The following is a 17,208-nucleotide window of genomic DNA, read 5'->3' as shown; positions in this document are numbered from 1 at the left end:
AAAAAAGGTGTGTCTAATGGCGAGGTGTGCAATTTTGTGATAAAAATTATAGTCTTGGAAGTACAAAAATGAAAAACATGACTGAATGCTGAGATTACAGTGACTGAATCGCAGGTAAACTTGAAAATAAAGCTAATTTTCTTTCATGCATTAAGCTTAATATAACAACCAACCAACCACAACCAAATAATTCATCTTGAATTCCACTCCCTGCCGAATCCATCAGCAGGAAAGCAAGGTTAAGTTTGTGTGACCAACAATATAATTTCAAAGACAAATTTGAATGCAGTAAGCAGTCATTGCTTAATCCAAAAAAATGTTGTGAGTACACAAATCGTAATCCTATGACAGGAAAGGGATGATCATCCCCCAAATAGATATCCGGCTGCTTGTTCTTCGTTACCATCAAAAAACTTCAGAGCTTGTATTACTGCCTCCCTTCCAAACCCCAACTCAATAAGCTTTGCAACTTTGGCTTCAAATTCTGGTCCCTGCAGATAAAATATCGATTCCAGATTTGAAATAACAGACTGTAGAAGATTTGTCTACTCGATATTCATATTTATTCACAAAAGAATAACAAAATTTACGCAGGCAGCCAAGGAACAAATTAATCTATAATTTTACCTGTGTCACGTTCCCACGGGCACTTCCTGTGGATCAAGACAAGGTTCAACTATAAGTAAATGAAATTCAGAAGAGAGAAAATAAAGATAGCTGTAGGAACAACCAAAAGTATACTTAAAAAAAAAAAAAAAAGTCATCTTGATGATTCTTCCTAGATTAAGCAAATTATTGCAAGGAATCTGAATCCTCCTTGGGTGAGGCGGAACAGTTACACATCACCGACAAAGTTGAAATGGATCTAGCTGGTATTTCACAACTAGTATTTGGAGGTTGAAGCTAACCAGAAGGACCTCCTTTTGTAGGGTCAGTCTTCTCTGCTGCTCCAGATGTTGCCTGTACAGCATAAAAAAGAACCAAGTTTAGTCACTGCTACTTGTTCAAAAAAAAAAAAAAAAAAAAAAGAAACTCAAGGAAGCAGCACTGCTCGTAGAAGGTCAAAAGTTTCTGATCTGAGTATTTAGAGGAAAACAATAAAAAAAAAAAAAAAAAAAAGAAACTCAAGGAAGCAGCACTGCTCGTAGAAGGTCAAAAGTTTCTGATCTGAGTATTTAGAGGAAAACAATGCTAAAACAGATCATGATAGGCTGCACGATCTTAAAGATTCAGAAATTGCAGGATAGAAAACAAGAAAATATCATCAAGAATGTCATAATTGTAAAAAGAAAGAGGCCAATCCCAACCATTTCATCAATGATTTCATAATCAACTTTATCTTTTATGGTGGAGAGTGCATATCACCACAAGTGCACTCAAATTTGTATGACATTAGCACTTGACCTATTTTGAAGCTGAAATAGGTCCAACTTTTTGATTATTTGCTCACACTAAACTACACGCAGCAAAAAGTAAAGCCCCACTCTTATCCCCAGTACCTACTTCCAGAGAAATGAAAAAGGGAAATCATAATTTTGAGTCCGGAAAAGATCACTATACTTAAACCAAAATGCTTTTACCTGGGCTCCTGAGCTCGAAGCCTCCTTGGCGTGCCTCTCCTCATCAAGAAAATGACCGGGAATGTCCTTCTCTGAAATTTTGAATTACACAAAACTTAGTTAAAGCTGAAAGGTAGTACTATCCAGTACCAAGGTAACCAATAGCATCACCAACCATGTAGAAATGGTACAGCAACTTCCCCTCCACCAACTCTCAGAACATTATCCTTCAGATCAATCATGCACTGCAAAAGCTCATTACCATCAGCTTGTAAAGATGTATTGAAAAGAAAAGATAAAAACGGAAAAGAAAAAGATGTTACAAGCAGCGCAAGAAAGTCAACCTGGTGTTTGCGAAGCATATCAAGTCCAAAGAGAAATTCCATATTGGGAGAATCCAGCACCACAAAAGAACAAGGGTAAAATATTTTCCCAATCTGCCATAGTTAAGAGTAACAAATTGAAGTGAAACATGTTAGAAGGGCATCTCCTTGGAACTTATCATTCTGAAGGCAGCATATCCTTATGTGCCTGGTTATACAACTTAATCCTTATGTATTATGAGTAGAACAAGTAACTATCACCAACTGATTACTGGACAAGTCATCAGAAAAATTGATTTAAAGCAAATAGCCAATAAGCTAAAACTACTTACTAGTTACAACTGACAGATTATTAACTATTTGAATATTAGTTATAGCTATAAGTTGTGCATAAATTTGGCGTGTAGCCTATTGAAGTTTTAGACTGCTAAGCATACACAGGATAATTAGCATTAGTAATCCAGATCAAAAATTGAACACTACTAAGAGATAGTACAGTAATCCAGATCATAATACACTATTGAATATGAAAAGCATTTGACAGCAGCAGAAATTTAATCACGCAGCAATCTATTTAATTTCCGAGCACGGGCAGTGCATGAAAAAATAGAAAGAACTCATTGGTAGAACAGTGCAACTACAATTTATGGTAAGGAACAGCTGCATCTAATGTATACTGTCAATGCACTTAATTACAGACACAAGACTGCAAAGTAGCCCATAAGCTCCAAGGAAGCAACAAACCTTGATTGGAGCAACATGAATACGACCTAGTATCTCTGTTTGACCAACTCCACGAGCAATGCCCTTGTAGCGTGTATCTAATAACCTCAACAATCTGCAAGAGAAGGGGTCAGCAGTATTAGTTCACAAACCAGGGCTAGTTTATTCCTGGAAAAGAATAAGCAGCAACAAACACCTGATACATTTGATTCTACATTATTCTACAGTAAACAACAACAATAACAACATACTCAGTGAAATCCTACAAAGTGGGGTCTGGGGAGGGTAGAGTGTACACTGACCTTACCCCTACCTTGGGAGGTAGAGAGGCTGTTTCTGGTAGACCCTCGGCACAAGGACATTATTCTACAGTAAATAAAACCAAAATCCTGTATGTCAAACTGACTAATGTATCGCCCTATAAACTTTTACTGCTTTTGATAACCAAGAAATCCCCAAGGGCAAGTGGCATACAGTTTGAAACTCGGCCGATAATGAGGCTATCCTAAACTTTTACTTATTAGTTATTCACTCAACCCCGTCATCAAGCTAATGAATGCCTCCTGGCTTATTTAGAGATATTAAAGATAGTTCTGAAATCTTATGAATTAGAAAACGGATATGATAAGATAACACTATAATATAGGTGTGGTTCACACTTAAAAGAGAGCAGATATGATCGTTAAGAACTAAAAGATTCCCGGAATAGCCTTGAGGCACCATAACATGTCGATGAAAAGCATGCAATCTTAGTGCCAAACAGTCTACAGCAGGAGTTGAAGATTTTGCATGTTGTGCTTCTATACTTCACATTGAATTCTTAATCTATCTATTGTTATTCTTCAGTCGTTCTAGAATATAACTTGTTCAACAATATACCTCAATAAAAAAATTAATTAAAAAAACAGAGGAACTCTTCTTGTCTCTGACATATGTTTAATAAGGTAAAAATATATCTCTAACTGAAACTACTCATCAATATATGTGCTTGCTATTTAATAATCAACTATGCTAACAAAATATTACAACGATCAAACATGCTACTCCCTCCGTCCCAATTTATGTGACACCATTTGACCAGGCACAAAGCTTAAGAAAGAAAAGATAACTTTTGAAATTTGTGGTCTAAAACAAACCTTGGATATTTGTGTATTTATAAATCATTTCATTGAAGGTAAAAGGGGATTTTTAAAGTTAAGTAGTCTAATTATAGAAAGGTGACTTTCTTATAAGCACAGACTAAAAAGGAAAATGTGCCGCATAAATTGGGACGGAGGGAGTACTATCAACAACACAGCACAGCCTCATAAGTCATACCCACAACGTTCTGCACAGGTTTTAGATATAATTGTTGACTGAGCTCCACTATCCACAAAAGCCTAAACCAAAGAGAAAGAAAATATCCCACTCAGCCAAATGTAACAAGATGTACCAAGAAGATGGAACACATCCAAATCAAAAGCAAAATCCCTACCTTTAGAGGATGGCCATTTACTTCCATGTCAACATATAACATAACCTGAAATAAGCCAAAAAGTTAACCCAGCTACATCAAAACCACAGAGAATCTTTGAAAGACATAAGGTAGTACTCCCTCCGTCCCAAAAAGATTGTCCTGTTTTGACTTCGCACAAAGTTTAAGAAATAAAGGAAGACTTTTGAAATGTGTGGTCCAAAACAAGCCTTAGATATTTGTGTGGCTGTAAATCATCTCATAAAGTTAAATTATTTCTAAATATAGAAAGGGGACAATCTTTTTGGGACAGACTAAAAAGGAAAGGAGGACAATCTTTTTGGGACAGAGGGAGTATTACATACCACAGTTCCAAAAGCTTCAGGATTGTGTTCCAATGCAGCTTCCCAGTTTTCTTCAATTCCTTTCTGGAAAATAATTAAAACATGGAAAAGCTCTAACACAACTAGACCCAATTTCCATTGTATATTGGAAAATTTTCTCTTTTTGGTAAAGACATCACACAATAAAAGAGAAAACTATTATACAGTAGACAGAATTATTTGGCAAGATTTTATGATTATGCCATTTTACTGCAACAGAATCTGCAAAGAGAGTAAGGATGATCCAGGACAAATTCCACATACTCTAGCAATTAATCAATCAATTAGGTCCAATCCCAAATTAGTTGGAATCAGCTACGTGAATCTTGTCTATATGAACCTTCTACATATATCAATCAATCAAATCAACTACAAGTTCCGCAGACTTTGTCAATAAAAACAAGCAAAGGCTACTGATGATTTGTAGAATGGTCGAATGAAGCATATATCAATATTCAGCATACTGGAGCTGTTATAAAGACCCTCGTACGAAGGCAGGGGCGATTTTAGGTGCAAAAAATGGGGACGTGAACACATGGACTCTCCGTAAAACTAGGTATATTATGTATATATTTTCTAAAATTAGTTTAATACTATCTGCTGGAAGCCATGCTACAAAAAAGCTAAGTCGTGCACTTGGTTGAAGGTTGAGTTATTTACCTAGAGGTCTAAGATCAAACCCCACTTAATACATTTTTTCCCTCTATTTTTTTTTTTTTTTTTTTTTTTTTTTTTTAGTGGTGAACCCATATTTCAGAAATCATAGATTTGCCTCCATAGGAAGGGATACAATACTTATTTAACGTCATTAGTTGGTAATTAGTGTGCCTCAGTGTAAAAGCTATTTAACATAGTCAAATCAATATTTGATCAAATTATAATGTCCTAGTGAAGAATTTAACCTCTTTCAGACATTTGCCATCACGTTCATATATTCCAGTGGTAAATCGTGCTGAAATAGAAGCTAATTCATTTTCCCAGAAAATACAAGGAGCGAGAACAAGCACGGCTATTTATGGTCCATTCAAGCTAAAATAACCATATTGAAATTAAAGAACGCAAGCGAAGGACCTACTGTGCTAGTAACTTGATAGAGCCTCAGGAAAATTGACCAGTACACTTCAGTTTCAAAAACATTGTCCAGTTTCTATCAATGTTATTGTCGACAAAGAATATAATGGAAGAAAAAGATATTTTTATATATAAACATTAAGGACAATATAGATTGATGTGCCACTAACCTGGCGAATTGCCTCTTCAATTTTCCTTTGTGCCTCGACATCGAATGGATCAGCATACAGCAGTGCCTATGATTCAACATAATATATATTAGTCAGTGAATATCAATCAATCAACTACGCCTCATTCCTAAATTAGTTGGGCCGGCTATATGAATCTTCTTTATCGAACCCGCTTAATATGTGCCTAGGTGGGCATGTCCCACCAAAGGAAACGAAAAAATTTACCACTCAGATATTTATAGAAAGTTAAAATTAGAAAACTTTAGATTAAATGGTTAAAAAATCTTGAGCAACTCTGCCTATTTCATACATGCTAGGGGCAAAGCTTCAGATGGCAAAAACATTTTGTAAAAGCTGGCCATATAGCTTCACATAACACCTTCAAAAGCCTCTGGCAATTCCGTAAAGTCACATTCTTAGTAGAAATTGCATGAACCATGACCTTGCCCATAAAAAGAAAACACAAGATCCTCAATGGAGCAAACAGAATAAATGATTAAAAATTGCGGCATAAGGGAATTTCAAAATTCTACTTGTCTTTACAACAGATCACTAGCTTTTAGTTCCTAGGCATCTTTTAGCGAGAAGTTTATAAAGCAACCAATAATGGGACACTCAAGATCGTGGACGACAAGTACATTAAAATATATACAAGAAATGATAGCAACTTAGCAATAGAAGCTCCTGACCATCTCCTCGTCTTGACGACGCCGTAGCTCTGATTTATGCTGATGACGCAAACGTAGAAGCTCTTGCAGCCTATTTAGGTCATTCCCAAGGACAGCTTGTGCTAACTCAGGATCGTTCTGCAAGTTCAAACATCATATACAGGCTCATGGGACCTCTGTGTTATGAATTGATCACAAACCAACCACAAAGGTGGAGAAGATGAGAACAAAATTAATAACAATCATGTTCACATCAGATTGAACCAAAAAAAAATCACACAGTATAAGAGGAATCCATCAGAAGCATATGAAACTTTGCTCTCAGAAGCTAATTAATCCTTCATTGCGCATGTAAGATCACGAGGTAAGTCATAATTAGCAATCATTTTAAGATCAGATCGATCCAACAAAATTACAAAGTATGGGAGGAATCCACCAAATAATTATGAAACTTCTTTTCAAAGTATAACTAATCCTTCATCGTACCAATAAGATCGTGATGAAGTGATATGTAGGGGCAGTTTTTGTTTTACTAATTCACCAAATTGGAAATGTACTGATGATAACTAGTTCAAAATCTCTGAGCAACTACATGTGTTGAAAATAGCAATCTTGCACAAATCCAAAATGCTTTTGGAACTTCAATTCTTTCTTATATTGTTTAAGCCAACTTCTATTTGTTTCCCGTGCCTCTGCTGAGAGACAGAGTTCGAAAAGGTCAAAAACCAAAAAGGAAAGGAAATGGCTAACTTGCTCCACCTGAAAAAGCTGGGCCATCAAATTTGAATCATTTCGCAAGTGTTGTTGGAAAGCGGAAGGATTTACTGCAGATCCATCCTGTTTGAAGCTCAAGTCATTTGCAGGTGCACTGAAATGCATTTATTTAATTGTTAGCAAAAAACGAAGGACAAGATGTATTTGCAGGATGCGGCTGAGCAAAGGGGAAGGGTAACAACATGGACCAATAAACAGCCAATAGAATAATGAAACATAACCCAAGTGACATGAGCAGAAAACACACCTAGACAAGGTTCCTGCACTAGACACCATCATCACCAAATCTCCATCACCAACTCCCAGTGCACTCAGTTTATCAGAATTCCTCATTTCTCTCCCATTGTACAGAAGCTGTTGTTGCTGCAGAGGCACTTGTGTCTGCTCGTCCAACATATATACACAACACCCATATTAAAAGTAAGTGCTAACTGTGTGTCCATCACAATTGATATCACAGCTAAAAGTTTATATGTTTTGAGGGGAGCCTTGGCACAACTATAAAAGTTGCTACCATGTGACTATGAGGTCACAGTTTCAAGCAGCGGAAACAACCTCTTGCAGCAATGCAAGGTAAGCTAGCATACGTAAGACCCAATATGGCCCGGCCCTTCCCCGGACCATGCCCATAGCGGGAGCTTAGCCTTTTCTAATAAGATAATATGTTCCAATATTCAAAATAGTTTGACACCATTCCATTTACTATATTATTATAGCATACAACTTTCCCAAGTTTTGAAATTCAAGTTCATCCGCTACTCAAAGTTGAACTTCGACACAATGTTTTCTGTATTGAAATGCAAGGTAATGTTTCATACATAAGACCCAATATGGTCCGGTCCTTCCCCGGACGATGCCCATAGCAGGGGAGCTTCGCCTTCTCTAATAAGATTATATGTTCCCATATTCCAGATTGTTTGACACCATTCCATTTATTATATCATAGCATACAGCTTTCCCGAGTTTGGAGAATTCAAATTCATTTGCTGCTCAAATTTTGAACTTCAAAATAATGTTTTCTCTATCGAACTTTCAACTTTTTAGTTTCTTTTTTTTACCTAGACGAGGAGCCTTGGAGCAACGTTAAAGTTGTCCACATGTGACCTACAGGTCATGGGTCCAAGCCGTGGAAGTAGCCACTAATGCTTGCATTAAATAGGTTGTCTACATCACACCCCTCGGGGTGCGGCCTTTCCCTGGACTTGCAAATGCAGTATGCTGTGTGCACCAGACTATTTAGTTAAGTTTATGTCTATTACAACTAACATAAATATACCCATAATCGCACATATGAAATGAAACCATGAAGACTTTCCAACTAACCTCAACTTCCAGTAGAGCTTTCAGGTTCTCTACCTGTTGTGCACATTGTAACAAACAAAATGTTACGATCCAAAGGTATCATCAACAAATATAGGGTTTTAAACTCACTATAAACAAATACTCCCTCTATCCCAATTTATGTGGCACGGTTCAGATTTCGAGAGTCCAAGCTTTTAATTTTGACTGTGTATTCAGACAATGAACTTTTACGTTTTTTGAGATAAAATTCACATATTTGAAAACTACGAAAAAATTACTCCCTCCGTTCACTTTTACTTGTCATATTTCGCTTCTCGAGAGTCGATTTGGCTAATCTTCAAAGTTAAATTAAATTAGATCAATTCAATATTTAAAATTAAAATTAAGATTTTAAAAAACTATACGAAAAATACTATAAATTATAATTTTTATAACCGTGGTGTCCAGCAAGCTTGCGCGCACCTCTAACTAATTCAACGGATATGTCCCACCTCCCACATTTTTCTTTTCTCATATTAATATAATGAAAAAATAAGATCTTAAAATGTTGGTCAAACTCTATGTAGTTTGACTCGAGAAGCGAAATAAGAAAAAGTGAACAGAGGGCGTACTATGAGTCACAATAATTGACCGATATACTAAAAATCATGGTCAAAGAAAAACTCCGTTTGTATCTCGAAATCCGAAATGTGTCACATGAATTGGGGCAGAGTGAGTAGTTGAAACGAATAAATAAGGAGAATAATAATTATTACAGAGTAACTAAAAATGAAGACTTTTTGAAACTTGTTGTTTGTGCTGCTAGAAATTATTTCATTAAACGTAAAAAATTAAATTTAAAGTTGAATTATTATTAAATATAAAAACTTATCATTCTTCTTTGACCAACCGACTAAAAAGAAAAGAGTATAATATAAATTGTGACAGAGGAAGTATGAATCACAATAATTAACTAACATAGAAAGAAAAACTCATTTGAATCTCGAAATTCGGACACATAAATTGAGACAGAGTGAGCAGTTAAAACAAATAAACAAATAAATAAATAAATAAAAGAAGGAGAATAATAATTATTACAGTGTAACTAGAAATGAAGACTTTTTGAAACTTGTTTTTTGTGCTGCTAGAAATTATTTCATTAAACATAAAAAATTAAATTTAAAGTTGAATTATTATTAAATATAAAAAATTATCATTCTTCTTTGACCGACTGAAAAGAAAAAAGTATCACATAAATTGTTAAATCACAATAATTAACTAACATAGAAAGAAAAACTCATTTGAATCTCGAAATTCGGACAACATAAATAAATTAAGACAGAGTGAATCACAATAAAACAAATATAAACAAATAAATAAATAAATAAAAGAAGGAGAATAATAATAATTACAGATTCATCAGGATCGACATCGAGAGTGACGATTTGTTCATCAGTTGTCATTACAGTGATCTTCATCGATTCGTTTTATTTGAAAATGAGTTTTCCGGCAATGAGACGTTTCTTATAGACGAAGAAATTGGGAATATTCTAGAAGCTTAAATGATAGTAATAACTAAGTTGACGATGCAATGAGACGATAAGAAAATTGTTGGAATTTACATTTACAATGGAATAGTAGAGGCTAACTTTTGTACTAATTTTAAGCGCTTTTAAGCATTTCTACGATGTTTGAGTCAAGATAAAAAGATGTTTTAACCATTATTGTTAAGTAAAATAAAAATAATAAAAATACGTCAACAATAAGCTTATGCTTATTATAAGTCTATTCAAACATGCTCATCGACTTGTCCTTACTTTAATGAACTCAACAACAACAACAACATATCCGTCGGAATTGCACAATGTGAGAATTGGGGAGAGTAGAGTGTACGCAGATTTTACTCTCACCTTGAAAGATAAGGAGGCTGTTTCGAAAGACCCTCGACTCAAGAGACATATGTAGCTTCTTCAAATTTAACTTTGAGTATCTTTACTTTCTTAAATTAAATTTGTTAAAGTGGAGCACTTTTGGTCCAACTAACAGAATAAACTTAAAAATTAATTGTGACTATCCAAATATACTATTAAAGCACGACAAAAAATGACCCACTTTCAGATCGATCGGAAAACTGACCAACTCATTCAGTCTAATTTCAAATTTAATTTTTTTTTTTAAATAAAGTCGATCGATCTTTTTTGCGGCAACAACCAACAACAACAACATACCGAGTGTAATCCCACATAGTTGGGTTTGGGGAAGGGTCTATTTTGACAGGTAGTGAGGTTGTTTTTAGTAGATTCGGCATGAAGACAAGTAATTCAAAGCAGTATAAAAGGTCATGGCAAAACTCTATAAAAAGCATGATTAAATGTCTCATAATAGAAGTGCAAAAAATAAGGTATTGTAGCACAAATTGAAGGACAAGAAAAGACGAGTAATACTATGACTAATAGTATGAAAGGATAAGTAAGACAACGCTCGACTACCTACTAATCACACTCGACTACCTACTAATCTTCTACCATAATTCGTGTCTCCATACCCTTCTATCTAAGTCATGTCCTCGGTAAGCTGGATTTGCGCCGTATCTTGTCTAATCATCTCACTCCAATACTTTTTCGGCCTACCTCTACATCTCCTGAACCCCTCCATAGCTAACCTCTCACACTTATGCACTAAGGCATCCATACATCTCATTTACATGTCTGAACCATAAAAAAAATCAACCTAGCTCGGTAGTTTAAATATTTCACACAAATATTTTAATATAATTGATTGGACCTTTTAAACGATTAAAAAAAAAAATTGGAGAAATCGATCAAGCTCGGTTGGTTTTTTGATAAGAACTTCAATCAAACTTTTAAATAATCGGCCATTGATTTGATCCTATAAGAGGGACCAAGTACGTGCTCCGTTTCAATTTGTTTGTGTTACTTTCTTTTTAATTTGTTTTAAAAAATGTCATTTTTTTTTATATTTAGCAACTCTTTACACCGAAAAATTCTACATGACATATTTAAGACCACAAGATTCAAAAAACGTATTAGTACCTTAAGCACATTTTTAGTTTAAGACCACAAGCCTTAACAATTTTCTTTATTTTTAAACTGTGCTGAATCAAACTAAGACAAATAAATTGAAATGAAGGGAATAATTGTTAAATACGACTTATATTAATGGACTTGTAAATGATAATCCATCCAATCTATAATAATTGATGTTTTAGGCTTGGGTACATGAATTAAGAATTTACTTACTACTATAAATTGAAATTAGGATTGTGACCCGAGCAACTTTGACAAAAAGAATTAACTACCTTCTCAATTTTGTGAAACATTATGAGTCTTCGTACGCGGGATAAGGTCGAATGTCTCAAGAATTGAGATTAAATTTATACCGCGTTTGGTTGACAATATAAAGTGTCACGACTCAAATCGGAGGGCCGCGACTGACACCCAAGACCCTACTCGGCTGAGTGCCATACTACTATTCCATCCAAGAGTCATAACTTTTTGTGAACCTTTAATCTACGAAATGACGCTTTAAAAAAAAAAAAAAAAAAAAACTTTTCAATAAAACTCTTTCGTCAAATCAGGGACTTCTCCCTTATCGTTAATTCAAAGAAAACCTTTAGTAACAATAAAATCTTTAAAAATAAAACATAAAAACACATCGACCTATATGGTCGCTTTACACAACTGTCGACATCTCGACACACTATCCACAGAAAGCGTACGCAAAAGTCTCTAACATACACGAGATACCATAACATAAGTACTCGACTCGGCAACACTCCGAATCGAGATGGAGCTCGCCAATCCGGCGAATAGCACGGGAACATCCTATAGCCAATGTCTTCTACTCATCTGTATACACCTGCGTGGCATGAAACGCGACCCGAAGAAAGGGGGTCAGTACGAATAGTGTACTGAGTATGCAAGGCATGAAATCAACATGTACATAAAATCTTGGAAGACATTTGAGACATGTCAACAAACGGGCAAGATAAATGAATCAGTACGGCTGTCAACTATGCCTTATATATATATATATATATACACATCACAACAAAGGCCACAGAGTCACCCCCTGTCAACTGTGCCTTATATATATACACATCACAACAAAGGCCACAGCGTCACTCCTTGTCAACTGTGCCTTATATATATACATCACAACAAAGGCCACACGCCCCCCGTCCTGCGTATATATATATATATATATATATATATATATATACACACGTCACAAACAAAGGCCACAGCGTACCCCCAACCGTGCCTTATATATATATATATATATCACAACAAAGGCACAAATACCCCCCCCGTCAACCGTGCCTTATATATATATACATCACAACAAAGGCCACAGCGTCACCCCTGTCAACTGTGCCTTATATATATATACACACACCAAGAATGAGAAAGAGTGCAATGCATAAGCAAAAATGAAATAACAGAACTCGGTAATGTCACAAAATAGCTATATACATATATTATACTCATAGCATGCATGGGAGCTCAAATAAAAGCTACTACTTTAGCGGAGTGATGTAAGGTCTGTAACCTCCGATTATATTATGGAATAATCATCATCGCTCTATCTCACCTTAAAGGAACAATTATTATAAGGTGAGACCAACAACAATGAATAAAATCGAGAAAATCATGAAATAAGCTCAATAATCTCATAAAAGCATTGATCTCATAACTTGAGACTTTTAACCATAAAATCATCATCATCATAATCATCATAGAAAGTATTCTCATCTTTGACATCATCATTATCATCATAAAAACATGTTCATCGCTGTTATCATAAGAGCTCACAGAATCATAAATCTCTGGTTTGGAAAATACAAGCATTTTGAAAAACATTTATGGATTATCGGGAAAGAAATCATGCCTTGGAGTCATAAACTTCTATCTTTTGAAAACAAAGAAGTTATGGAAGCATTTATGAAATCGTGCCATAAGGATCATGCCTTTGAAAGAAAAGGACGAGCCTTAACATACCTAATTGATCTCCTACGAATTAACGCTTATTCTCCCGAACTTGCAAATCTACACTCAAGAGAAATTATACCACCGTTAGACTTATTGTCATATGCCTATCTCAAGTCCTTAAACCAAACTCCTTTAGAATCTGCCAAAATTCGGGCAGCATCTCCTCTATTTATATGCCTAGCCCGAAATCACAATCTAGCAACCAACAACAGCAACAACAATACCAACATCAACAACAATATTATCAATACCAATATATTCTATAAAACATCCCACACGATGTTTTTCAACATACAACAACAATATACACTTCTTTTCTTCCTAATCAAGGAGCATAATCTCATCAACACACCAACAACATTAGATACCATCTCTATACATGTAAATAAGCCCAGCCACAACATGCTCAAAACAGTCCATATACACAACAACTACAACACGACACTTTATGACCTTTCCTCCATAACTATTTTCACTTTTAAGACTTGTTAAACCTTCAAATCAACTCAACATAAGAGATAGGATGAATAACATACCTTATAATTGAAAAAATTCAGCCACACCAACTTTCTTCAAGACCAAACTTACCACAACATCAAGTAGAAGCAAGAACAATCACCTTTCATGGACTAGTTTGGTGTAATCTTGTTAAATTCTTGATTTAATAGGCTATAAATATTTGGGGGTTGTGTTGAAAAGTTTCAATGACTATTGAGAATGTAAGAATGCTGAAAAAATGGAGTTAATGGGGTATTTATACCCCTCATAAGTCGGTTCCACCGACCTTCTCAAGTGGGACCTGCAGAAGTCATTTGGCAGCTTGGAGTCTTTATCATAAAATGGCCATAATTTTTGATACCGATATCCTATGAGGGCCCACGACCTATGGTTGGAAATCTCTTTCAATTATCTACAACTTTAATTTTTGGTGTGTTTCCAAATTCCAAACTTATAATAGCGTTTTGGCCTCTCCAATTTAGATAATCCGAAAACGTATCTTTAAATCATCCTTTTGGAGGGCTTATGCCCACATTTGGCTTAAGGATCCTTCTTAAGATTTGTTCAACTTCCCATGTACTACTCATATCACTTATCATATGTCCTTTATAAAATCCTGACATGTGGGCCCCACCTTAACTTACGGTTACGAGGGCTATTCATCAAGTAACTTGTTAACTGATTTACTCCATACGGTCTCCAAATGTCATATATATATATATATATATATATATATATATATATATTCTTATACTCAGATCATATAATTTTCATCCCTGATCCTTGTATAACTTTGCTCTCCCTTGAGCTCATACTAAGCCATCTATAATCTTGGTAACACGAAATTTTTCGGGGTGTAACATAAAGTTACAGGATATCAAACACGGTATAAATTTAATTCCAGACTTAATTTTGAATATACCCCCTTATTTCATCAAATTTGAAATTTATTTATTCCACCTCTCGTGTGGAATAAATTAGTCCAAAATATCAGAATTATAATTCCGGAATAATTTAATTCCTCAACCAAACGACTCCAAATTATTTTAGATTAACTTTTTTAAGGCTAAAACACCAATTACTTTACCCCATGTTTGGACGGTTGTTTCCCGTAGTTCATTAATGTATGGTTTTCTATGAAACTGTATTTGTATTCATTGTTCTTAAAATTATATTGTATGGTGTTGTAAACCCTTTGTAATTCCGTAGTTATATAACGATGAAAAAGTTCAATTTTCATAACCACGGATTTGGTGGTTTTTGTGTGGCTACGTATTTCATTTCCCTACTATACCCTCAGCCAGCCACCCACCTCCGTCACCCCTAAACTCACCCCATCCCCACCCAACGTCTCACCTTCCACCCCCACCCCCAACTACCCCACCTTCTGCCACCCACCCCCTGCTACCACCCACTACCCCTCACCACAATCACTCACCCTAGGGGTGGGCATGGTACGATATGGCACGGTATTAGAAACTTCGGATCAGTAATTTTGGTTTTCGGTTTTTAAAAATACTATACCATTACCGTACCAAATTAATTCGGTATGGTTCGGTATTTTGAAGTTCGGTTTCGGTATTTTACGATACGGTAAATCGGTAACCATAGTTCCTTCGTCTTCGACTTATATATACTCATATAATAGATAATTATGACTTCGACTATTCAAGAAATGTCTCAATAATATCGTATTAACACCTTACACATGTAAAAATATTCAAAAGAAAACATAAGCAATCCCTTCATATATCAATTAGCCAAAAAGGGCATTTCAATCAAGTTTAATTAGTCAAAATTCCAACATCTAAATAATTAATATTGTACTGATGCTAGATTATAGAGAAAATTACACCTTATGGCAATTGGCAATTAGGGTAGCAATGCTACCAAAATTGACCCATTTTGCTAAATCTTTCAAAAAATGACCCACTCCCTCTCTCTCTGCACTCACTCCCACCCCCATCGCCGTCACTGCTCTACTATGACCCCTCCCTTATTGCTTCGCTCCTCTTCTCTCTTCCCCATTTTCGCGGTCACATTTCTTCTCTACTCTTTGTGTTTCAGGTCTAACTCCGGCGAAGCAAGCCATTTCCGGCCAAACAACGCCCAATGATTTGAGCGGATTTGCCGTGTATTGTTACAGATCTGACTGGATTCTCTTTTTAACGCCGTCACAGGTGACTTTTTGTTTTTGTTTTTGTTTAAATGTTAATTGTATTGTTACATATTTGACCAGATTCACGTTTTTCTGGCGACCTCCACGAATGCCGGCGAGTGCCCTTTTGTTTTTATATATTTATACATGTTTGCTGGTTTTGCCCCATCTCCGATAAATATTTACGGCGGTGGTGGAGTAGCCAGTGGTGGAGCACAGGTGATGGCGATGGGGTCATCGGAGGTGGTTGAGGTTGGCGATGGAGAAATCGGGGGGTGGGTGGGGGAGGTGTAGGGGTAGTGGGTGTATAATAGTGTATATGGGTGTATATGGTGTTTATGTATATGGGTATGTGGGTTATAATATTATATATAGGTGTATATGGGTATATGAGTTATAATATTGTATATGGGCGTATATGAGTGTATATGGGTTAAAGCTTTACAATGTAAGTTTTGAGCTATTTTTTTACAATGTAAGTGACAAATTGTATATTTATGAAATTTTCCCTAGATTATATAGTTGTTAGTATTTTAATACTAATATAGATGAATTGTATATGTAGCTATATACTTCGGTATGGTATTCGGTATTTCAATATATTTTTTATAAATACCGTATACCGCACCGAATACTAAACTTTTTAGAAATAGATACCAAAGACCGTACTAAATATCATATCACGGTATAAAAAATATCGATTTTGCTATGGTAATCGATATATACCGTACCATGCCCACCCCTAACTCACCCCCACCTCATCCCATAACCACCCACGTCACACCACCCCTACCACCCACCCATTGACCACCTCCACCCACGCCTACTTATTTTTTAAAGTTCCTATTTTATCCTTTATCTGAGTTTTATTAATATATATGACAAATATATAATTAAGTGTTAAGGATATTTTAGTAAACTTACATCTTTATTATCAGATCTGTACTGATCAACCAAATCATAAAAATGTTATTAAACCATAATAAATAATACATCTATCCAAACATTGTGTTTATTAATATAATACAATACGATACCATACTAAACAACCATCTAAACAGTGTTTGACGGAAAGGATTTTAATTGCTAAATTGGAGTTATAAATTTATTTAGTACTTTTATAGACTGAAACAAA

General features: G+C 35.3%; 1 protein-coding gene across 3 annotated transcripts; it reads right to left on the bottom strand.

Moving 5' to 3' along the window:
- Nucleotides 1-115: 115 nt before the first annotated feature.
- LOC132053158 (protein DNA-DAMAGE INDUCIBLE 1) lies at nt 116-9,909 on the bottom strand. 3 transcript variants are annotated; one of them, XM_059445042.1, is made up of 16 exons: nt 9,818-9,909; nt 8,448-8,480; nt 7,372-7,505; nt 7,110-7,218; nt 6,372-6,488; nt 5,683-5,748; nt 4,424-4,486; nt 4,080-4,124; nt 3,923-3,984; nt 2,627-2,720; nt 1,904-1,996; nt 1,735-1,804; nt 1,581-1,651; nt 909-960; nt 628-653; nt 116-491 (listed from the first exon to the last, which is right to left on the bottom strand). In XM_059445042.1, the coding sequence occupies exons 1-16, from the start codon at nt 9,881-9,883 to the stop codon at nt 363-365; spliced, it is 1,230 nt and encodes a 409-aa protein (XP_059301025.1). In that variant the 5' UTR covers nt 9,884-9,909; the 3' UTR covers nt 116-362. The 3 variants fall into 3 exon arrangements, with proteins under 3 accessions (XP_059301025.1, XP_059301026.1, XP_059301027.1); XM_059445043.1 differs by having other exon boundaries at nt 628-654; nt 913-960; XM_059445044.1 differs by having other exon boundaries at nt 918-960.
- Nucleotides 9,910-17,208: the final 7,299 nt, after the last annotated feature.

Source organism: Lycium ferocissimum, chromosome 4 (assembly GCF_029784015.1).
Source record: "Lycium ferocissimum isolate CSIRO_LF1 chromosome 4, AGI_CSIRO_Lferr_CH_V1, whole genome shotgun sequence".
Taxonomy (NCBI): domain Eukaryota; kingdom Viridiplantae; phylum Streptophyta; class Magnoliopsida; order Solanales; family Solanaceae; genus Lycium; species Lycium ferocissimum.
This window is presented reverse-complemented; position numbering and strand designations above follow the sequence as displayed.